This window comes from Pristiophorus japonicus, chromosome 13 (assembly GCF_044704955.1).
Source record: "Pristiophorus japonicus isolate sPriJap1 chromosome 13, sPriJap1.hap1, whole genome shotgun sequence".
NCBI classification, from domain to species: Eukaryota; Metazoa; Chordata; class Chondrichthyes; family Pristiophoridae; genus Pristiophorus; species Pristiophorus japonicus.
The window spans coordinates 107,264,451-107,289,583 of NC_091989.1; the positions used below are offsets into that span (position 1 = coordinate 107,264,451).

At 47.9% G+C, this 25,133-nt stretch overlaps 1 protein-coding gene across 1 annotated transcript in view; it reads left to right on the forward strand.

The window, feature by feature from the left end:
• The window catches only part of LOC139278745 (Y+L amino acid transporter 2-like), a 121,979-nt gene that overhangs the window by 59,594 nt on the left and 37,252 nt on the right, over positions 1 to 25,133 (forward strand). The window contains exon 5 of the mRNA XM_070897838.1: positions 3,098 to 3,238. Coding sequence (XP_070753939.1) covers positions 3,098 to 3,238 — 141 coding nt within the window. The remainder of the gene's footprint in view (positions 1 to 3,097; positions 3,239 to 25,133) is intronic.

Sequence of the window (25,133 nt, forward strand, 5' to 3'; positions counted from 1 at the left end):
TCCTGGGACTCCTCAACTATTTTGGTAATTTCCTACCCGGGTTAAGCACCTTGCTAGAACCCCTACATATGCTACTGCGCAAGGGAGATGACTGGGTATGGGGGAAATCAAAAGGGGCTGCTTTTGAGAAAGCCAGAAATCTGTTATGTTCCAACAAACTGCTTGTTCTGCATAACCCATGTAAACGATTAGTGCTAGCTTGCGATATGTCGTTATACGGGGTTGGGTGTGTGTTACAACAGGCTAACGAATCGGGAACATTGCAACCGGTCGCCTATGCATCCAGGAGTTTGTCCAAGGCCGAAAGGGCTTACAGCATGATTGAAAAAGAAGCTCTGGCGTGCACTTACGGGGTGAAAAATATGCACCAGTATCTGTTTGGTCTCAATTTTGAGTTAGAAACTGGCCATAAGCGGCTCATATCGCTGTTCTCAGAGAGCAAAGGGATTAACACCAATGCTTCTGCCCGCATTCAAAGATGTGCGCTCACGCTGTCGGCATACAACTATGTAATCCGCCACAGACCAGGCACAGAGAACTGCGCTACTGCTCTCAGTCGGCTACCAATGCCCACCACCGGGGTGGAAATGGCACAGCCTGCAGACTTGCTCTTGGTGATGGATGCATTTGAAAATGAAAAATCACCCGTTACGGCCCACCAGATCAGGACATGGACCAGCCAGGATCCTTTACTGTCCCTGGTAAAAAAAAAACTGTGTCCTCCATGGGAGCTGGTCCAGCGTCCCAGCGGAGATGGATGCGGGCAGAAGCATTGGTGTTAATCCCTTTGCTCTCTGTGAACAGCGATATGAACAGCTTATGGATCAAGCCGTTCCAGAGGCGCAAAGACGAAATGTCCATACAGGTGGACTGTCTTTTGTGGGGTAATCGTGTGGTTTTGCCTAAGAAAGGCAGGGAAACATTCATATGCGACCTACATAGTAACCACCCAGGCATAGTAACGATGAAAGTTATAGTCAGATCCCACGTGTGGTGGCCCGGCATCGACTCAGACTTAGAGTCGTGCGGCGCCAATGCAACACTTGCTCTCAACTGAGCAATGCACCCAGAGAGGCACCGCTAAGTTTGTGGTCATGACCCTCCAAACCGTGGTCGAGGAGCCACGTTGACTTTGCAAGCCCGTTCCTGGGCAAAATGTTTTTGGTTGTTGTGAATGCTTATTCAAAATGGATTGAATGTGTAATAATGTCTGTAAGCATGTCCACTGCCACCATCGAAAGCCTACGAGCCATGTTTGCCACGCACGGCCTGCCTGATATCCTTGTCAGCGACAACGGGCCGTGCTTCACCAGTGCTGAATTCAAGGAATTCATGACCCGCAATGGGATCAAGCATGTCACATCTGCACCGTTCAAGCCCGCATCCAACGGTCAGGCAGAATGAGCAGTCCAGACCATCAAGCCAAGCTGGAAACGCATGTCAGAAGGCTCCCTGCAGACCCTGCTACCGCACCAGACCCCACTTGTTCGCCAGGGTTCCCCCAGCCGAGCTGCTCATGAAAAGGGCACTCAAAACAAGGCTCTCTCTCATCCACCCTGATCTCCATGATCACGTCGAGGGCAGGCGGCATCAACAAAGCATGTACCATGATCGCGCAAACTTGTCACACGATATTGAAGTCAATGACCATGTATTTGTACTCAACTATGGACATGGTCCCAAATGGCTTGCCGGCACGGTCATAGCCAAAGAAGGGAGTACGGTGTTTCAGGTCAAATTGGCCAATGGACTAACGTGTAGAAAGCATTTGGACCAAACCAAATTGTGGTTCACAAACAGCCATAAGCAACCCGAAGAGGACACCACCAATTTCGACCCTCCAACGCACACACATCGACATCATGGTTGACCACAAAGCTGAACATGCCATCCCCAGCAGCCCGGCAAGACCAGCTGCCCAGCGAAGAACCAACCAACTCAGCTACACCTGCATTTGTACCGAGACGATCGACAAGGGAGCGAAAAGCCCCAGATCGTCTTACCCTGTAAATAAGTGTACTATTGACTTTGGGAGGGAGTGATGTTATGTATGTAACCTTTGGCAACCTGTATCACACTACCACCAGAGGGCCTACCTGTTGGAGTCCCAAGTGATCCCAGCATCCCTTGGGAGCAAGGTATATAAGCAGGCCTCCCACACTGTACCAGCACTCCGGAGTTTAATGAAAGGAGCTAAGGTCACACTTACTCATTGCATACAGTACTCAGTTATATCACTTTATTATGAGCGTAACAGTTCAAAGGGGTGGTGAAATTAGCAAGAGAGTTCAGAGCCTATTTTGCCCTCGGGGAAGGATGCTTGCAGCATTTGCTGGTGGGGGAGGGGGAGGGAGAGGCAGGCAATTTCTCTAATTTCTTGCACAGTTCTTCTGCTGGTCAGTATTTAAAGATGCCTGCCAAACATGGTAAACTCTGCAACTTTCTCTAGACTGTAAATGGTTCTGCGCACAAGAGGTTGTCACATAATGTTAGGTGATGCCCCATTATTTATCACACTTCATGTAACATTATGGTACAGTACCATTAGAATGTGGAGAACATTTACCATTTTTAACAACTAATGGATCGATGTACACTTGCTGAGCTTTTACAAAGAATGTTGGAATCACCAGAAAACAGGTTTAAAGTTTCTCCTTTTAAATTACAATAAACTTTCTACCATTAATAAGTATGTACCAAGGAAAGAAAAACAGCAGTTACTATAAAGTATCAGTTTTATATTTCAAAAATAAAAACAAGGTGCTGAAAATTCACAACAAATCAGTCAACATCTGTAAAGAGAAACGGCAGGTTATTGACGTTTACGATGTGCAATCCTTCATCAGAACTGAAAGATTAACAAACATTTTGGCAATGTTAGAAAAAAGAATGAAAAAGAGGGATCAAATGAACAGATAAACCAGTCATAGAGAAAAAGTAAATGGGTAGAATGACATGCAAACTGCTTAATAGAAGATTGTTAGATGTATAAAAGATCATCAGTGAGGTGATTTTCTGCTCTCTCTCCTATTGTATTAAAAGTAATGTATGAAACTTTCTCCCACATTGCTTGTTCTTTTCTTACAGAAAGCCAAAGTGACCTCAGTGTGAGTTCATCATTTCAGAATTCTATATGGAAAGTCGATAACATCATTCTAGCACTATATTTTGCGCTGTTCTCCTTCTCAGGCTGGGACACACTTAACTATGTAACAGAGGAGGTTCAAAATCCTGAGAGGTAGGACCACACATACTATACAGTATATATATATTCTTGTGTAGAACTGCACTGCTATTCACATTATTCAAGTATACAAAAAGATTATGCCCTGGAGTACTAAACACTATGACAGCAAAATGCACAGCACATTTTCTTTTTTACATCAGCTTATTCAGAGAGTCTCAATTTTGTGTTTTTTTCTCTGTCCTTTCTACCGGTTCCTCTGTACCACACACACACTATTGCCAGGTTTCTGCCAATGTGGCTGTATTGTTAGAAAGTATGCAAAAGTGCCTGTAGCAATTTGCCCTTCATTTTCCCTACACTTCTGTAAGGAAGCAGAGCGAGGTGCTTAGAGTTTTCTAGTAGCTCAGCAGAGATGGAAAACTTGCTGCATTGGTGGTGTGGTACACCTGTTTATACTAGGAGTTTCTCTTTTTCACTTTGCAGAAACATTTACCTTTTTGATTCGGTCTTGTACTCTTTCATTTTTCTTATTCTCATGCAAATACTTAATCACTAGATCCAGTAAACACTCAACATAACACATCTCCAAAACCCAACCTACGTATCATCTTGATTAGTTGTTGACCTACCATGGACATATCTGATCAAAATGTTGCTATATTAAAACACTAACACAAAGTGTTATTGTATATTTATAAAATAAACAGGGAAATATCTTGGGAAACACAGAGGCAGCAGTTGCTCTATCTCAGGTAACAGTTCTCTCCAGCATGTGCTGCCTGATTATTAATACTATTAGAGAAACCTATTGTCTCTGTACCAGGAGTCAAATCACAGAGGTGGCAAAATTAGGCTCGGTAGCATCTGTTTTTAGATACTATGACTGCCCTTAGGGTCCCAAAATGGCGACCACAGTACGCGCACACTTCTGGAATGAAATGTGTCGAACTGTCACGTTAGTAAAGGGGTTAGCATGCGCACCCACTTAACGTTCGCCGGAAGTATGCAGAACAGGCAGGTAGCCTCCAGCGCAACCATTTTAGAGCACCACGCTGCAGCCGACGCCCTCTCTCAACATCGCACTGCTGAACACGCATTAAGCAGCATGAAGTCGCTCCACCAGCACTATTTAAAGGGATCATCAACTACTTACAGGTTAGTTGCTGGTTGATTTATCCTGGCTGTTGCTACAACTCTACACCTTTTTGGTGCTTTCCATAGTTGTTTCAAGTTTCAACAGTCTTACAGGGAGTGATGTGCCAGATGTTGAAGTACTTTTTGAAGGGTTCTGTACAAACCACCTGGTCCCAGACATGGGTGCACTAGTAGGCCTTCTGCTTGGAATTGAGCATGACCGGGAGAATGAGCAGAGACCACGCAGAGCAGGACAAGCTGCTAAAAGGAGGAGGAGGAGGCAGACGAGCAATAGAGGCTGCCATCTAGTTAGCCCCTTTCTGCCCGGGATGTGCGTAAAGAACGAATTTGTGTGCGATACCAGTAATTTCAACCCCAGTTTCCCATTCACCAACTGCCTCGCATTCCATACCTTCCCTCTATCACTGACCATCACATCGCCCTCTTGGCCATAATGGAAAAACAAAAGCACACAAAATACATATTCCAAACCAAATTTACAAATGAAACCATGCCATATTGCATACAATATTAAACTAATCACCCTTGTGCATTTCCTTAGTGCCTGTCTTCCATGTCCCTTTGCATGTCCTAGTGCTTCAACAATGCTACCCCAATAGCTGCAACATGGCTGGTGGAAGGCTGCTGACTTTCAGTGGAGGAGACTGCAAATTGCCTTAGAGGATGGCCTCGAGCAGCTCTGGTCCTAGATGGCCCAGCTACGGACTGCACCATCTCGGCATGGGTGGCAGCAGTCTGGGCTGGCTGGCTGACATCAACAGCAAAGGCACTGGCAAAGAGTATCAGGTGAGATTACGAATGCTGTCATCGTGCTCCATGTAGTCAGTGCCACTCCCCCAGGATGGCAGATTGCTGGACTGTTGTGACACCCTGTAAGCCCCTTTAAACATGGGTATCCCCCATCATCATAGGCGGTCCCTCGAACGAGGATGACTTGCTTCCACGAGAGTTCACAGATGTTTCAATGAAGGGCCCGATGTTCCAGTCCTGAACTCCAGTTGAGGGGGTGGAAGATGCCTGTACGTGAATTTTGTTAACGTGTGGTGATCATTGCACATCAGCCACCACACGGGCTTGACAGAGCTCGGCCTTTATCCAGTGGCAAGGATTAACCAGGACGACTGAAGACCTGTTCTGCCGCACGGACCTATTGCACACACATATCGCAGTGTGGGCAGGTCCTTGCTGCCCCTGGGCCCTCGGCTCTTCTGGGCCCCGTACCCACATTCGGCGCACAGCCATGATGGCAACAGTCTGAGCTTCCACTGCAACACTCAGACTTTTGGTGGAAGCTGCATGTACTGCAATGGAAGCTGAGACATCGCCCATCAGACACTGCATCATGGTTGGGTCTACAAGTGTGTTGATAGAGTTGGCCACCAGTTTCATGCTGGAAAAGATAGGGTCCAAGCTCTGTGCAAAGCTGTGTGCCATGTTCGTGCCAGACTCCTCCATGCTGATTGAACACAGGCTTTCTGGCAGGTTTCCAATGCACCAAGCATTTTGTTGTGTAGACCCATCAGCCTTCTGTAGCCTTGCCCATCATAAGAACATAAATACATCGGAGTCCTCTGCAGCAGAACTAGTATATGACCTCACCTGCGCTATCCTTGCCCCCAGCCCTAGGTGCAGTGCACTTGTGCCCGGGTGTCTCACCATGTGCAGATCCCACCTCTATGCTATCCTCTAAGAGACGCGCAGTGTCAGTATCTGAGCTGGTGGGTGCGTGTGTGAAATCAAGTGACATTGTCACTCTCTTCTTGGTCTTCCTCCACTGTCTGCAATTTGCAGTTCTTGGGTATCTGAAAGGAAAAAGGGATAAGGGTTAGATTGTGGTGAGGGGAGGGAGGAAAGTAAGAGGACCATGCTTACACCAATTGCAGCTTGTAAGTCAGAAAAGATTGTGGAATGAGGTGTAAGGGATGGGAGAAGGAGAATTAGGTATGAGGATACCACCTTCTATGGATTCAGCCCTGCCACTGGCCACGGCCTCTGCAATAGCCCTTCCAATAATGGCCAGCACCATCTCCTCCATGGGGGTTAGAATATGTAGGCACGCATAGTTAGTTCCTGCTGCCTCCGGTGTGCGCCATTTTCTGCAAGGGAAAGGGAAGTATGTCAGTCAGTGTTGTGCTTAGATGGTTGGGTGATGTGGCTGTCATGGTTGAATAGCTAGCAATGTGTATAAGCTGTGAGATGTGGGTTGAGGCTTGCAACAGTGCTAAGTGTGAGAGGGTGAAGAGAAGCATATGAATGTTTCATATTAAAACTATGGGTCCCATTGAATGGGAGGCATGAGTCCTGATTGATAGAGATTGTTGGTCGGTGTGGCCCGTTTACGGGGGCTATCTAATTTAGCCCTCAGAGGATTTTATTACAGGAATGATACTCACCGACAACACAAAAGCTGTGTAAGACCTCACATTACAGTTACTGAGTTCAAGCGGCAGGTTGACCAACCCTCAATCTTCCTAACTTTCTTTAAATGGTCTCGTTTTTTAAGCTCAGCTAAAGGTCATTATACTACCTCTCTTCCATGGCCCTTACTCCTGGTTTACATCATATCAAAGACTCACTGTCTTGTGGTATCAGGAGATAAAAAGCTCCACAACAATGTTTCTATGAAAGCAGGAAGGGGGTACTGAAGTTTCATGTTCAGCCATGAACTCATTGAATGGCGGTGCAGGCTAGAAGGGCTGAATGGCCTGCTCCTGCACCTATTTTCTATGTTTCTAGGTCATAATATAAATTACCATATCTATTTGCATGTATAGAAAAACATAAACATTTAGTTGTCAACCAGATAGATGTATACATAAGAAGGTCAGAGCTTTCAAATTTCTTAAATACAGACAGTAGCACCAGTCTTGCAGATTTGCTGTCTCCTTGACTTTCTCCAGATTCTAGCTGTTTCAGCAAATCTCTGAAGGAGTTGCCTTTTACCCACAAAATGGAGTCTTTAATTCAAAACCCTCACATTTACCTAACATAGCTTCTCTAACACTACCCTTAAGCTAGACTGGCACACCAGTGCAATACTAAGGGACCGCTGCATTGTCAGAGGTGCTGTTTGTTATGTCTTTAGATGCTCTGATAATGACTCCACGAGGCAATGTGTTGTACTTGAACTGTAGTGACCTTAGTCCTTTTTTGGTAACTCCAGAGTGAGGATCACACATGGTGGCCTGCCTTTTATACTTGGCCAGGCACACCTGTACACGTAACTTACAAGTCTCCAACAGCAGTGCCCTCTGATGGTACATCATATGTAATGGTACCAGCAATAAATATGTAGGTTACATGACATCACTCTCCCCCAAGACCTTAGTGCAAATCGCCTTCCTGCATTGATTGTGCTCTGGGCTTAGCTCTATCTCGTTGACTCTTAGAGGGTCATTTCCATCTTGGGTGAGTGGCAGATGTTTCGTTGGCAGTAGATGTGCTGGTAGTTTCTGTTTGTGCGTCCATGGCCACTTTATTCTCTACCCCCACTACAGATTGTGCCGGGGGCTCATTACATTCAAGTCCCAAAAAGAAAGAATTGCATTTGCATCATCACATTCGTGGTGCCGTTGTGAGGCAAGTACTTTTGACTGGTGAGGTACATACTTGATATATACTTGGAGTTAGAGCTGGGGTCAGCATTGGTGCGTGAGGACAAACTAGTGCCAGAGCTGCTGGATAGTGTCCAGGTAGTCTGGTGGCGGCGCAGTGCCCAGTGCTGGCAGTGGGAACCCGGTTGGCTCAAGTTGCCTGCTCTCGGGGCTTTTGCCGTTGCTCCTAGCGTTGGGCAGGTTCACAGATGCTTGTGACCTCCCTAACCTCTCCTTGCGCCCCGGGTCGCTGCTGCTCCCTGAGGAGCAGTCATCTAGCAGTGCACAGGGAACTGCTGACTCACTTGCCTGGGCGATATTTGGTTTGGGATCCTGGCTGGTCCTGGTCCCATGTGGGAGAACCGTTGCGAGTGACCCTTTGTTCCCTGGTATGGCCTTGCTGACGATAGGGGCTGCGCCTTAGCACAGTTTGCTCTTTCAGGCTCATGGCGGTTGATGCCATCGGGTGCCTGAGAGGTGGAGCCGATCAGGGGCAGAGTATCAATACCGGTGCCGTTGCCCTCCTGAGATCACTTGCTCTGCAGCTTGTATGTATTGGCTGTTTGTGGCTACATTCCATGGTGCATAACTCTGGTCCCAGGGACGCAGGCTACTACATTGGGTAGCTCGCTGGAGCTGTGTGCTCCTGTCTGCCCGCTGCATTGACTGAATGCAGTTGAAATCCTACATCGCACGTTTCATTACTCATTGTAAATAACCTGTAGCTCCGATCGTGATCGCGCGACTTTTCTTTGCTTATTGCATGTACACAACTCTGATCATCAATTACAGATTCTACATCTAATTCACAGTTGCTATTACATTGAGACTTTTCTTTGCTTATTGCATATACACAACTCTGATCATCAGTTACACATTTTACATCTGACTCACAGTTGCTCTTAAATTGATTGAGTGTGTGAACTGTCCCTTTAAGTGTAGTGGATTGCAGGCCTCCTTTAAGCGAGCCTTGCTATCTTTACCCCAATCCTCTTCCCCATTTAGTGCCACATGTTGCTCCATCAGCGCTGCACCTCATGGTCTGGCCGCCGCCATCTTTTTCTTCAGCGCATCACCTCATGGTTTTGGGCGCTATCTTTCCTCCATCCACGATGTCGACTGCGGTGATCCTCTTCTCCCCAGGGTTCTGCCACCGAAGCTGGGAAGTCATTTTTGGATCAGATTTTCTTCTTCCGGAGTCCTGCCACTGGAGCCTGGAAGGTGCGTTCGGGTCGTCTCAGCTGAATCATCTCCACGCAGTCGTGCAGGCAGTCTGTGCCTCGGGGTCTGTGCTGGTCTGCCCTCTGGTGCCGGATCCAACCTCAGGTGAGGCTTGCTTTGCCTCTGAGCGCGGAGGTCATCGATTGCTGGAGGGATGAAATCTTCCCAACTCCAATGGATCTTCTCCATCCACCTTCTTGCGAGTAGCATTGGTCCATTACCTGCAACAATCCACAGAGGTAACTCGTGCATCGCGACATCATAGAGTATCTTAACATTCGCACTACCAACGACTGGGATAAGTTCATTGGTGTAGGTGCAGCTTTGCTTGAACTGGGACCAACTTGGGTCGTTCAGTTTGATTGTCCCATCACCTCTCAAAGGCTTCTTGATTCATTACTGGCTGGCTCGCCCCCGTGTCCACTTCCATGAAGACTGGAATGCCATTTATCTCGACTTCCATCCTTAACGGGGAACACTCAGTGGTGCAGGTAAACAAAACATGCCATATACCTCATTGTGGAGCTGAGCTGCCTCTCTGACTATCGTTTCATAATCTGCGCTGGATTCATGGCCATCTGCAGTCTCTTCATCAACACAGTGAGTCATATTTCTTTTACACATTCGCTGGATGTGCCCTTTGTGCTGCAGCATTTACACACATAGACCTTAAAGCGGCTCTAGTGAGCCCTGTGATTCCCTCCGCAACGTCAGCATGGAGCTACTCGGTTATCTCCCTCGGCAGACTCTGAGTTAAGACACTCGGGGGCCTGTTCTCTCTTCCCTGAGAAGATTCACGTTCTACAGTCCAGCCTCTAAAAGGCACCATTCTGTGTACATTACTTGCCGGGTTTGAGTCCTGAAGATGAGTCATCCGCCTAGAGCTGCAGGCCGAGGTCATGAACACCTGGCTCACGGAGATGGCCTTCTGCAGTGTGATTGTGGTATCCGCAGACAGTAGCTTATGAAGGCGGCCCTCATGGTCGATTCCAATGACAAAGGTATCCCCGCAGCGCTTCGATGAGGTGATACATAAAAAGCCCAGCGGGAGATCGAGAGCCAGCGGCAGTTGGTGAGAGGGAAGCGACCTATCAAAAGCCCAGCGGGAGATCGAGAGCCAGCGGCAGTTGGTGAGAGGGGAGCGACCTGTCAAAAGCCCAGCGGGAGATCGAGAGCCAGCGGCAGTTGGTGAGAGGGGAGCGACCTGTCAAAAGCCCAGCGGGAGATCGAGAGCCAGCGGCAGTTGGTGAGAGGGGAGCGACCTGTCAAAAGCCCAGCGGGAGATCGAGAGCCAGCGGCAGTTGGTGAGAGGGGAGCGACCTATCAAAAGCCCAGCAGGAGATCGAGAGCCAGCGGCAGTTGGTGAGAGGGGAGCGACCTATCAAAAGCCCAGCGGGAGATCGAGAGCCAGCATACCGGTGCAGCTACAGCGGGAGAGAAAGCAAAATAGAAGTAGAAAGTAATCAAAAAGTGACGTCACAGCCAATGGGGTAAGTGATTGGCTGGTGATTGGTGAGTAGCTTTTCTTTTCTTTTTTATAGCAGTAAGTGAACTGTAACATTGTTATTACCAATTTAAGGGTATCTAAGGTTAAGACATGGCAGGAGAGCTCGGCCATGTGATATGCTCCTCCTGTACCATGTGGGAACTTGGGGACACTTCCGGTGTCCCTGGGCGCTACATGTGTAGGAAGTGTATCCGCCTCGAGCTCTTGACGGTCTGCGTTGCGGAATTGGAGCTGAGGGTGGATTCACTCTGGAGCATCCACGATGCTGAGAATGACGTGAGTATCACGTGTAGTGACTTGGTCTTACGGCAGGAGAAGGGTCCACAGCCAGATAGGGAATGGAAGACCAGCAGGAAGAGCAGTGCAAGAAAGATAGTGCAGGAGTCCCCTGTGGTCATCCCCCTGCAAAACAGATACACTGCTTTGAGTACTGTTGGGGAGGATGACTCATCAGGGGAGGGCAGCAGCAGCCAAGTTCATGGCACCGTAGGTGGCTCTGCTGCAAAGGAGGGCAGGAAAAAGAGTGGGAGAGCGATAGTGATAGGGGATTCGATGGTGAGGGGAATAGATAGGCGTTTCTGCGGACGCAACCGAGACTCCAGGATGGTATGTTGCCTCCCTGGTGCAAGGGTCAAGGATGTCTCGGAGCGGGTGCAGGACATTCTGAAATGGGAGGGAGAACAGCCAGTTGTCGTGGTGCACATTGGTACCAACAACATAGGTAAAAAAAAGGGATGAGGTCCTACGAAAAGAATTTAAGGAGCTAGGAGCTAAATTAAAAAGTAGGACCTCAAAAGTAGTAATCTCGGGATTGCTACCAGTGCCACGTGCTAGTCAGAGTAGGAATCGCAGGATAGCGCAGATGAATACATGACTTGAGCAGTGGTGCAGCAGGGAGGGATTCAAATTCTTGGGGCATTGGAACCGGTTCTGGGGGAGGTGGGACCAGTACAAACCGGACGGTCTGCACCTGGGCAGGTCCGGAACCAATGTCCTAGGGGGAGTGTTTGCTAGTGCTGTTGGGGAGGAGTTAAACTAATATTGCAGGGGGATGGGAACCTATACAGGGAGACAGAGGGAGACAAAAATGAGGCAAAAGCAAAAGACAGAAAGGAGATGAGGAAAAGTGGAGGGCAGAGAAACCCAAGGCAAAGAACAAACAGGGCCACTGTACAGCAAAATTCTAAAGGGACAAAGGGTGTTAAAAAAGCAAGCCTGAAGGCTTTGTGTCTTAATGCAAGGAGTATCCGCAATAAGGTGGATGAATTAACTGTGCAAATAGATGTTAACAAATATGATGTGATTGGGATTACGGAGACGTGGCTCCAGGATGATCAGGGCTGGGAACTCAACATCCAGGGGTATTCAACATTCAGGAAGGATAGAATAAAAGGAAAAGGAGGTGGGGTAGCATTGCTGGTTAAAGAGGAGATTAATGCAATAGTTAGGAAAGACATTAGCTTGGATGATGTGGAATCTATATGGGTAGAGCTGCAGAACACTAAAGGGCAAAAATCGTTAGTGGGAGTTGTGTACAGACCTCCAAACAGTAGTAGTGATGTTGGGGAGGGCATCAAACAGGAAATTAGGAGTGCATGCAATAAAGGTGCAGCAGTTATAATGGGTGACTTTAATATGCACATAGATTGGGCTAGCCAAACTGGAAGCAATACGGTGGACGGTGGAGGAGGATTTCCTGGAATGCATAAGGGATGGTTTTCTAGACCAATATGTCGAGGAACCAACTAGGGGGGAGGCCATCTTAGACTGGGTGTTGTGTAATGAGAGAGGATTAATTAGCAATCTCATTGTGCGAGGCCCCTTGGGGAAGAGTGACCATAATATGGTGGAATTCTGCATTAGGATGGAGAATGAAACAGTTAATTCAGAGACCATGGTCCAGAACTTAAAGAAGGGTAACTTTGAAGGTATAAGGCATGAATTGGCTAAGATAGATTGGCTAATGATACTTAAGGGGTTGACTGTGGATGGGCAATGGCAGACATTTAGAGACCGCATGGATGAATTACAACAATTGTACATTCCTGTCTGGCGTAAAAATAAAAAAGGGAAGGTGGCTCAACCGTGGCTATCTAGGGAAATCAGGGATAGTATTAAAGCCAAGGAAATGGCATACAAATTGGCCAGAAATAGCAGCGAACCTGGGGACTGGGAGAAATTTAGAACTCAGCAGAGGAGGACAAAGGGTTTGATTAGGGCAGGGAAAATGGAGTACGAGAAGAAGCTTGCAGGGAACATTAAGGCGGATTGCAAAAGTTTCTATAGGTATGTAAAGAGAAAAAGGTTAGTAAAGACAAACGTAGGTCCCCTGCAGTCAGAATCAGGGGAAGTCATAACGGGGAACAAAGAAATGGCAGACCAATTGAACAAGTACTTTGGTTCAGTATTCACTAAGGAGGACACAAACAACCTTCCGGATATAAAAGTGGTCAGAGGGTCTATTAAGGAGGAGGAACTGAGGGAAATCTTTATTAGTCGGGAAATTGTGTTGGGGAAATTGATGGGATTGAAGGCCGATAAATCCCCAGGGCCTGATGGACTGCATCCCAGAGTACTTAAGGAGGTGGCCTTGGAAATAGCGGATGCATTGACAGTCATTTTCCAACATTCCATTGACTCTGGATCAGTTCCTATCGAGTGGAGGGTAGCCAATGTAACCCCACTTTTTAAGAAAGGAGGGAGAGAGAAAGCAGGGAATTATAGACCGGTCAGCCTGACCTCAGTAGTGGGTAAAATGATGGAATCAATTATTAAGGATGTCATAGCAGCGCATTTGGAAAATGGTGACATGATAGGTCCAAGTCAGCATGGATTTGTGAAAGGGAGATCATGCTTGACAAATCTTCTGGAATTTTTTGAGGATGTTTCCAATAAAGTGGACAAGGGGGTACCAGTTGATGTGGTGTATTTGGACTTTCAGAAGGCTTTCGACAAGGTCCCACACAGGAGATTAATGTGCAAAGTTAAAGCACATGGGATTGGGGGTAGTGTGCTGACGTGGATTGAGAACTGGTTGTCAGACAGGAAGCAAAGAGTAGGAGTAAATGGGTACTTTTCGGAATGGCAGGCAGTGACTAGTGGGGTACCGCAGGGTTCTGTGCTGGGGCCCCAGCTGTTTACATTGTACATTAATGATTTAGACGAGGGGATTAAATGTAGTATCTCCAAATTTGCGGATGACACTAAGTTGGGTGGCAGTGTGAGCTGCGAGGAGGATGCTATGAGGCTACAGAGTGACTTGGATAGGTTAGGTGAGTGGGCAAATGCGTGGCAGATGAAGTATAATGTGGATAAATGTGAGGTTATCCACTTTGGTGGTAAAAACAGAGAGACAGACTATTATCTGAATGGTGACAGATTAGGAAAAGGGAAGGTGCAACGAGACCTGGGTGTCATGGTATATAAGTCATTGAAGGTTGGCATGCAGGTACAGCAGGCGGTTAAGAAAGCAAATGGCATGTTAGCCTTCATAGCGAGGGGATTTGAGTACAGGGGCAGGGAGGTGTTGCTACAGTTGTACAGGGCCTTGGTGAGGCCACACCTGGAGTATTGTGTACAGTTTTGGTCTCCTAACTTGAGGAAGGACATTCTTGCTATTGAGGGAGTGCAGCGAAGATTCACCAGACTGATTCCCGGGATGGTGGGACTGACCTATCAAGAAAGACTGGATCAACTGGGCTTGTATTCACTGGAGTTCAGAAGAGTGAGAGGGGACCTCATAGAAACGTTTAAAATTCTGACGGGTTTGGACAGGTTGGATGCAGGAAGAATGTTCCCAATGTTGGGGAAGTCCAGAACCAGGGGTCACAGTCTAAGGATAAGGGGTAAGCCATTTAGGACCGAGATAAGGAGAAACTTCTTCACCCAGAGAGTGGTGAACCTGTGGAATTCTCTACCACAGGAAGTAGTTGAGGCCAATTCACTAAATATATTCAAAAGGGAGTTAGATGAAGTCCTTACTACTCGGGGGATCAAGGGGTATGGCGTGAAAGCAGGAAGTGGGTATTGAAGTTTCATGTTCAGCCATGAACTCATTGAATGGCGGTGCAGGCTAGAAGGGCTGAATGGCCTGCTCCTGCACCTATTTTCTATGTTTCTATGTTTCTATGTTGCTGAAATCACACGGTGCCACCAGCCTCTTTGAGGTCTGCAGCATATTTCGCGATTTCTTGGCCTTTGGGCCGTCGATGTGTATAAAACCGTTGTCTGGCTGTGAGGATGCTCTCTTTGGGCTGGAGTTGTTCTTGAATCAGCGTTACAAGCTCCTCATACATCTTAGTCATTGTCTTCACTGGTGCCAGCAAGTCCCTGATGAGGCCATAGACTGTGGGTCCACAACTGGTTAGCAGGATAGCTCTGCGCTTATCAGCCAGTGTAGCCGGATTGTCGCCTGCCAGGTCGTTTGCTGTGAAGAAATGGTCGAGCCGCTCCACAAAGGCGTCCCAAACATCACCATCGGTGAACTGCTGCAATGTACCAAGGTTAGCCATTTTCGCGTGAAGGTCCATAATCTCGTCGCCAATTGTTATGTCTTTAGATGCTCTGATAATGACTCCACAAGGCAATGTGTTGTACTTGAACTGTAGTGACCTGAGTCCTTTATTGGTAACTCCAGAGTGAGGATCACACTTGGTGGCCTGCCTTTTATACTTGGCCAAGCACACCTGTACTGGTAACTTACAAGTCTCCCACTGCAGTGCCCTCTGGTGGTAATCATATGTAATGGTACCAGCAGTAAACATGTCGGATACATGACACTGCTTTTCAGATGAAACGTTCAATTGAAGTCCCTTTATTGTTCCATTTGTTCTATTCTAGTGGATATTAAAGGTTCTATGGCATTATTTGAAGAAGAGCAGAAATTTATCCTGAAATCTTGCAAATGTTTCTTCCTCAACCACCACCAACAAAATCTGGTCATTCACTCTTTACTGTTGATGTCATTGGAAAAGAAAATCAAGCAGAGAGTAAAACAGGCTCCGGATTCTTTATTGTCTGTTTTGCCCAAGAGCCAAAGACCAATCCTCCCCCCCCCCACCCCCACGTATTTAGGAAAGGTGCTCATGATGAAAGTGACTCAGTGTAATGAACATCTAACACAGGGAAACTGAAATAGGGTAGTGTGAGACTGATGTGTGGACATAGATAAGCAATCTTGCAAATGTCACATATATTTAGCACGATGTTGTCCAATACCTTGGTGTTGTGTTTGACTCTGTGATAAGCTTCCGACCACATATCCATTCCATCACCAAGACCACCTACTTCCACCTCCGTAACATCTCCCGATTCTGACCATGTTTCTTCTCATCTGCTTCTGAAATCCTTATCTATTACTTTGTTACCTCTAGACGTGACTATTCCAATGCTCTCCTGACCAGCTTCCCATCTTCCACCCGACATAAACTTGTGCTCACCCAAAACTCTTCTGCCCGTATCTTACCTCGCACCAAGTCCCATTCAGCCATCATTCTTGTGCTTGCTGAACTACACTGGCTCCTGGTTCAGCAATGCCTCATTTTTAAAATTCTCATCTTTGTTTTCAATTCCTCCATTGCCTCTTCCCTCCTTATTTCTGTAACCTCCTCCAACCCTACAAGCCTTCGAGATATCTGCGTTGCACCAATTCTAGCATCTTGCACATCACCGATTTTAATCATTCCAGCATTGTTGGCTGTTCTTACAGCTGCCAAGGCCATAAGCTCTGGAATTTCCTCCCTAACCCTCTCTACCTCTCACTCTTCTTTAAGATGCTCCTTAACATTGTAGGACTTTTTCCTACAGGTTTCAGACACCATAAGAACACTGAGTTGCAACAAAGATTTGAATTTTTCCAATACAATGGACTTTATTAAAAAGATCAAAAAGGCTATACGTTCCCTAGTTCAACACTACTGAGGGTTAAAAGTATCAAAAGAAACTACAAATTCCCTAGCTTAAAACTGTTGGATACAGATATAAAATATCAAAAGAAATGACAAATCCTCTAGCTTACAGGTTTAAAATTCCTTCCTCGCAATATCTATGCACCCTCCACTGCGGCACCCCAATCGAGGCTCACTCATCACTACTGACTTTACATTGGATGTGGCTCGCTGCAGCGTCCACCGTGGTATTTTGGTAACTGCTCACTGTTATGTCTATAATGTACTTATGAATGACTCCACAGGCAATGTGTTGTACTTGAACTGTAGTGACCTTGGTCCTTTATTCCAAACTCTAGAGTGCTGTGCAAGCATGGTGTGCAGCTTTTTATACAAGGCCCTGCCACCAGGGCAGGAAACCTCAGGTCTCCACCAGTTGCACCCTCTAGTGGTGCCAACATGTCTGTACACGGTGTGAACCTTATTGATAGTACATCAGGTAAACAAGTCCCCGTCTTATACAATCTCACAGTGACTACACATAGAGTACATCCATAGTCAGCATATACAACATCACTCTCCCCCAAGTCCTTTGTGCCAATTATCTTTGCACTATTGCTCTGGCTTAGCTCTCCCCAGACTTAAGTGCCAATAGCCCTTGCATCTCGGCTGTGCTTTGGCTTGGCCCTCTCCCTGTTAACCCCCAAGTCGTTTTGCCACAACGTTGGGTAGTGGTTATCAGATTGGATGGTTTGATGATGCGGTGGAAGTTCCAGTGGGTTCTGGGTGTGATCCATGTGTGTGTCCATGGCTACATACATCCATTTTGCAACCCCCCGCCCCCCCCCCAACAGCGAGATCATGCAGCTGGCCCGTTACATTAACATACAGGATCAGACGCAGTGCAAGTACAAAGAAAGGAAGAAAAAAAGAATTTCAGTTTGTATCATGACACCAAGGTTCCGTGACTTACATTCGTTACGTTTTACAGTCGTGTGCCAGGATTGGGTAGATTGCATTCATGATTTAAGTCATGGTCAGTACTGAGGTAGCAGTACAGGTATGCGAGGACACTAGTTATAGAGCAACCGGACGGGGTCCTAGTCATCTGATGGCGGCGCTGCGCCCCCTGTTAGCAGGGTGGGATTGGTTCGCTCACTGAGCCAGGACTCAGGGCCTTTGCCGTTGCCTAGTGGTGCCAGATTTGTGTGGCCTCCCTGTCCTCCTTTGAGGGCTTCAGAGTCTTCTGCTTGCTCTCTCACGGTGTTGGGAACCTGGCTGTTCCAGGTCCCATTTGGGGAACTCGTCGTTTCTGACCTTTCGCTCCCGGACATGGCCGAGGTAGTGATTGGGTCTGGGGGCTGCACTGTCTCCACCTGGGTGGTGGGCAACGGCGGCCGACTGCACGTATTGGCGCCGTTTTCGTTTCCAGGTCCGTAGTGAATGGTGCCATCGGGTGCCTGCAGCGTGGGATAAACCTGGGGCAGAGTATCAGGCTCCGCGCCTTTACCCTCCAGAATTCGTTCGCTTGCTGCTCTAGGGGACACTCTATTCCTGACATCTCGCAACAACATTTTGTTCTTTATATTAGGACTGGTACCAACATCTCGCAACAACATTCGGTTCTTTACAACGCCTACATCTCGCAACAACATTCTGTTCACAATCTTAATGAGTTCGTTACATTGATTGCAATGCATACAATGTCTCTTTAAGTTCAGTTGGTTGCAGCTCTCCTTTAAGAGAACCCTGTTGGCTTTACCCTAATCAGATCGTTTGTTGGACTCCACGTGTTGATCCCTCAGCGTTGCACCTCGTGGTGTTGTCGCAGCCATCTTTCTTTTCAGCCACGCTGCTCCTCGCTTCAGCAGAAACGCCATCTTGCTTCGGTCCCCGAGGTCGACTGCCTTGATCCTTCTCTCCCGCGATTCTGCCACAAACGCTGGAAGGGTACCTGTGATTTCGATCTTCCTCCCCAGGAGTCCGGGAGCCAGGAAGGTACTTTTAGGTCATTCCAGACGGATTATTGCCACGCAGTCATGATGGACGGTCTGTGCCTCAGGTGCTGCACTGGTCGATTCTCTGGTGCCTGGCCCAAGCGAAGGTGAGGTTTTGCTCTGCCTCTGAGCACGGGGGACATTGATTGCTGGAGTGAAGAGATCTTCCCATTTCCACTGGATCTTCCCCACAATCCACAAAGGTAACTTATGCACCACGCCATTATGGATTACACTTACATCTGCACTACCAAGGACTGTGATCGGCTCCTTGGTGTAGGTGCGTAACTCTTCCTGTATGGAACCAGCTCGGGTCCTTTTTCGTTCCACAGCCTCTCGAAGGCATCCTGGCTCATCACTGACTGGCTCGCTCCCGTGTCCACTTCTATAAAGACTCTTATCTCGACTTCCATCTTCACTGGAGGACAATCGGTGGTGCAGGTATACACTCCATACACTTCTTCTTGGGGCTGAGCTGCCTCTCTGGCCAAATCATCATACTCCCCGCTGGATTCAAAGTCATCTACCAACTCCTCTGCTAGATGGTGAGTGTTATTTCTTTTACACATGTGCTGGAGGTGGCCCTTCGTGTTACAGGCTTTGCATACATACTCCGCAAACCGACACTGGTGAGCCCTATGTTTTCCTCCGCAATGCCAACATGGTGCTACTCGATTAGCACCACTTGGCGGACTCGGAGTTCTGGAACCCTGAGGTCTGTGCTCTCTGCCATGGGCAGGGCCACGTTCTACAGTATTGTCTGTGAAAGGCACCATTCTGTGTACAATACTTGCCAGGTTTGAGTCCACAGGCTGAATGATTTGTTTGGTGCTGCAGGTCAAGGTCATGAATGCTGAATGATGCCGATGGCTTTCTGCGGGTTGACTGTGGTGTCAGCAGATAGTAGCTTATGAAGGAGGCCCTCGTGGCCAATTCCTATAACAAAGATGTCTCGCAACGCTTCATTGAGGTAGGTGCCAAAATCACACATTGCCGCAAGTCTCCTGAGGTTAGCAGCATATTTTACAATCTCCTGACCCTCAGGTCTGCGGTGCGTGTAGAATCTGTGCCTGGCCATGAGGATGCTCCCCTTTGGTTTAAGTTGGTCGCGAATTAGTTCAGTCAGCTCATCGTATGTCTTATCCTTGGCCTTCGTGGGTGCCAGCAAGTCCCTGACGAGGCGGTAGACCTCGGGCCTACAACTGGTCAGCAGTATAGCCTTGCGCTTCTCCGCCAATGTGTCCGTCTCCCCTGCCAGGTCATTTGCCACGAAATATTGCTCGAGCCTTTCCGTGAAGGCATCTTAATCATCACTCTCTGCAAAGTCTTTTAGTGTGCCAAATGTAGCCATGATCGTGTGAAAGTTCTTATTCTCATCGCCAGTTGTTATGTCTATAATATACTTATGAATGACTCCACAAGGCAATGTGTTGTACTTGAACTGTAGTGACCTTGGTCCTTTATTCCAAACTCCAGAGCGCTGTGCAAGAATGGTGTGCAGACTTTTATACAAGGCCCTGCCACCAGGGCAGGAAACCCCTGGTCTCCACCAGTTGCACCCTCTAGTGCCAGCATGTATGTACACGGTGTGAACCTTATTGATAGTACATCAGGTAAACAAGTCTCCATCTTATACAATCTCACAGTGACTACACATAGAGTACATCCATAGTCAGCATATACAACACTCACAGTCCCATCTTTTATACGCCTGTCCAGTAAGAGTTTGGTTGGATTATGATGAGTGAGTAAAGTGACAGAATTTCTTCCAGTAAATAAACTAACATGTTTTACCGTCCAGAAGGAGGCCAACAGGTGCCTTTTACAGATCGAGAACCCCATCTCTACCTCAGTCAGAACCCGGGAGGCGTACGCCACTGGCCTCAATTTCCCGTGTCTGTTCTGTAACGATATGGCACTGAGACTGGCTTCTGTAGCCGCCGCTTCCAAGAAAAACTCCTTTGCCTCATCAACCGCCCCCAAAGCCGAAGCAGTTGGAAATCTCCCTTTAGCTTAACAAATGTATTCTCTCACCCCTCATCCAATCTTACTCAACACCCTTTCTCACTAACCATAATAAAGGGGCCATTGTAGTGCATAATTCTTGATAAATTGTCGGCAGTACCCCATTAAACCCAAAAAGGATCTTAGGGCGGATCTATTCCCCGGGACTGGCATTTCCTGGACAACCTTGCGATTTGCTCCATCTATGGCCCTTTCTCCACGTCTTAGTGTTAACCCCAAAAATTGCACTTCTCCCTTTACCTTTAACCCCGCCTCCTCCAGTAGGCCCACCAGTTCCCTCAGCAACTGCCGATGCTCTTCCTCTGTCTCTGTGAACAGTAGAATGTCATCACATATTGAATCAAACAATCTGGCTGACTGAACTCATGCAGAATGTGGGCTATACTCTGATAAAAAATGGAGGGACTGTTATGGAACCCCTAGGGCAAACATGTCCAAGTATACCACTGTCCCTTAAAAGTAAAAGCGATCTTATACTGGTCCTCCCTCCGGCTCAGGATGGACCAGAATCCGTTAGATATATCCAAGACCGTGAAGACTGGCTGACGAGGGGATATTCCCTATCAAATCTGCCACGGCTGCCACCGTTGGGGTATAGGCCGGTATATTCTTATTCAATATCCAGTAATCAACAGTCATGCGCCACAACCAGTTCGGCTTCTTTACCACCAACACCAGTGAATTCACGTGGGTCGCTCCACCAGCGATTCAACCTCCTTTTCTAAATCCCGTTCTGCCTTCCTTGGGAAACTATACTGCTTCTGGGCCCTGACCATAGGCTCCCCATCACCCGTAATAGTGTTTATATGTCGCATTTCCTCTTTTTCTCCCCTCCAGTACCTCCCTAAATGATACAGGAACTTGTACCAGCAACTCTTCTCAATTGTATCCGCCCTTGGGCTGCATCATACAAGCTGAGCCCTTCATTCTTTCCCCGAATTGCGGGGGGGGGGGTGGGGTATCACTACTCGCGCTCCTCTGTCTTCTCGCTGTCTGCTGCCCCCCCCAGAGGCAATTATTTTGCATATCTACTATCACATTATGGGCCAATATCCAATCTGACCCAAGGACGCCTATTCCAGGCTGTTCCCACTTTATCTGGATGCATTCACATTTCCCTTTTATATTCCCTACCGTAAAACTTTAGGGGCTAGAACCTCCACTTTTTTTGGCTGCTTAACACCCACTTAATGGCCATTTTACCACTGAAATGACGTATAATGGCCAGATAGCAGTCATTTTGACACAAAATGGAAACTGACGAGCTTTGATCGGAGATTTAGCGCCGAGCATTATTGGGCTTAATGCAGAGAAAAAATATTACGGCCCGCCCACTTTTTTTGGGCGGAATCAGTAGCATGGGCAAATTCAACGCCCATAATATCGCCCACCGTAACTTTCCGCACGGAAATAATGCCGAGATTTAATATTAGCGCCCGCCGACTGTTTTTTGTCTTAAAGAGCATTTTTACCCAAGCTAGAAGCCATGGAGATCGCCCATTGTCAATTTCACCACCTCGCACACGTATCGCCCACAATATCGTTCGCTCAAAAAAACGCCCACAAAAAGTGGAACGAACCGAGACAAATCACAGCGTTATGTTGTAGATCACATGTCGCGTCCTTTAAAAGGCTGTTGAGCTTCAACCTCGGCAGAGTTCGGATGTACTCTGCAGGTCATTGGAGTTGATGTGAACATCTCTGAAAACATCTTGACCACACTGTGACCGATTGGAATTGAAGAGGTGTGCTCGTCGGGACATTCCTTGTTTGTGTGCAATCGGTGGCAAAGAGAGAGCTACTGCAATGGGACCTGTCCTTTCTCACCCTCTCTTGGTGACCAAATACATGCAGCGGAGTCGACATCACCGAAAGAGCGCTGCACTGCAATATGTGCCCAATGAACGAAGTGACAGACAGATGAGGAGGATCAGCCATTACATCCCCCACAAGTACAAGGAGAAGCATTCTTACCTCGACTTGCCCGACACCACCTGCCTTCGGAGACTGCACTTCCACAAAGAGGTTCTCACTGAGGTATGCCAGCTGATAAGGGCAGACCTGCAGCCTGCCAGCACCATCAGAACTGCACTGTCCGTCGAGGTCAAAGTCACCGCGGCACTGTCGTTCTATGCCTCGGGTTCTTTTCAGGCAACAGCTGGCGACATTTGCCACTTTCTCAGCATGTCACACATCGCTGCATTAGACAGGTCACTGAAGCCCTGTTCGCACGCAGGAGGGACTTGATCAGCTTCCCTATGACCAGGGAGGCACAGAGTGGGAGGGTTTCTCCAGAATTGCAAACTTCCCCAAGGTGCAGGGAGCAATAGACTGTACTCACATTGCGATGCGGGCACCTTTTCAGGATGCTGAGGTTTTCAGGATCCGCAAGGGATTCCACTCCCTGAATGTCCAGCTGGTTGTCAACCAACAGCAAATTATACTGGCAGTGAATGCTCAATTTCTTGGCAGCATCCATGATGCACACATCCTGCGTGAGAGCACTGTATCTGACTTGTTTAACAATGAGCCACAAGGTCAATGCTGGTTTCTTGGGGACAAAGGATATGGCCTCACCATCTGGCTGATGACCCACCTGTGTGACACCGAGACCGAGAGGCGATACAACGAGATCCACAGAACAACTCGCAATATCGTGGAGAAAACCATTGGAATGCTGAAGCAGCACTTCAGAGGACCACTCGGGAGGCAAGCTCCAATACCACCCTGAGCAGGTGGCTCAATTCATGGTGGTGTGCTCCATGCTACACAATTTGGTTATCAGGAGGGGACAAGATGAGTCTGACAGTCCACCTCACCAGAGAAAGAGGACGACGAGGAGGCGGACGCTGACATAGGCCTAGACAATCAGGCTGACGCTGAAGCTATGCCCCCACCCCCCCCCTATAGACTGCTTGAAAGGGCCCATGGTGGCATGAGAGCTGCAAGAGCCTTACGTCAGGAGCTCATCAATGATCACTTTGCCTGAGAGAACGTTGGTGTTATTTCCACATTGCTAGGTGTGCAGGTCATACATGAATAGTGAGCATCACCCTGGTGACAGTGAAGGTTTATGTTGACTGAAGTTAAGTGTGATTATACCCTTTGATGTTAAGGAATCACCAGCGTGTAATGGTGCAGCTATCTGAGCCAATGAGCTGCAAGATTTTGTAAAATAAAAAAACATTTAAACTGAACATTAGTCTGAAATCATCAGTATTTCTGTACAAACCAGCCCTTCCCCCCGCCCCCCTTTCTCCTCCCCACCTCTACTCCTTCCCCTTACCCTCCTGACTCCAAGCTGCCTGACCGAGGTGCTCCTCAGGCGATGTTTCATTGGCGGGGGGGGTGGGGGGGTGGTGACGGCTGAAGCGCTGCTTGGATGGATGCAGGAGAGGACGATCCTGAGGTGGGAGCGTGCTCCGAGCCATAAGCAAGGTATTGCTGCTGCCTCTCATATGTGGTCGGCAATGGGGGTGCGCAACCTTCGGGTGCATTGCGGCGATCCGGGATCACTGGGAGCCCTCTGCCATCAGTGTTCCTGGCTACCAGCTCCAGGGTCTCCTCCATCCTTTCCATTTTATATGTTATTTGTTGGACAAAAACTCGGTGCCAAATATGTTCTTGATGCTTAGTGGGCTTTTTGCTGCTGGTGAATCTCTGTTGTGCCTCCCACAACAGCCAAACAAGCACACACCACAGCCACACACGCTTTCAGTGCCTCTGAGCTCCCTCTCTATCTCCTCTTCTGCGCATGTCATGATGACCCTTGACCTCCTGAATCGCAGGAATCGAGCGTTGCCATGTCGTTGCTAAGAACGGCCACACTTTACGGCAGAAGGTCAGCAAAATTTAACGCTACCGCACATTTGATATCGCTCGCGGTAACGCCCATTTTCAAAAATGTAAACGAGGTGTTTTGCGAATGGGCAAGAAGCCAGCGATCTGAAACCCTTTTTTTACCGCCTACGTCGGAAATAACGCCCATTTTTGGGCGATAAGCACAAAAGTTGGGGTTCTAGCCCAATGGCTTAGATACCTGTTGATTAACCGTAAAACGGCTAACGTATAGGGTGGTCCCGGTGACCATGGCGATTTGGTGGGGCATTCCAAGTGGACCACTGTGCTTGAAGCCCCTATATCCGCCAAGAATTCCCCTCTGATACTATCCACACATGGTCGTCCCTGTGTGGATAGTCTCAGCGAGGACACAGGTACTCAGGCCGGGTACGGCTCCGTTATTGAGATAAGGGTGCTAGGTTTTCCCCTTTTACAGCTGCCACTGGGCTTATCCCCTTTAAAGCTTGCAACGCTTTTACTAGCTCTAGCAGAATCTTTTCATTTGTGGGTGTCTCTGGCGGTGCCGTAGGCTTCTTTTCCTGATCCCCCTTGAGCTTTCCAGGTTTTCCTGCAATCCCTAATAAAGTGTCCTCTTCCCCCCCCGGTTGAAACACCACTTCTCTTCTGCCTCACCACGACTCCTCCAACTCCTTCAGCAGGTGATTAACCACTGCTTCTCTATCACGAGCTTTCCTCTTTAACTCCTTTATCTCCTTCTCCTGC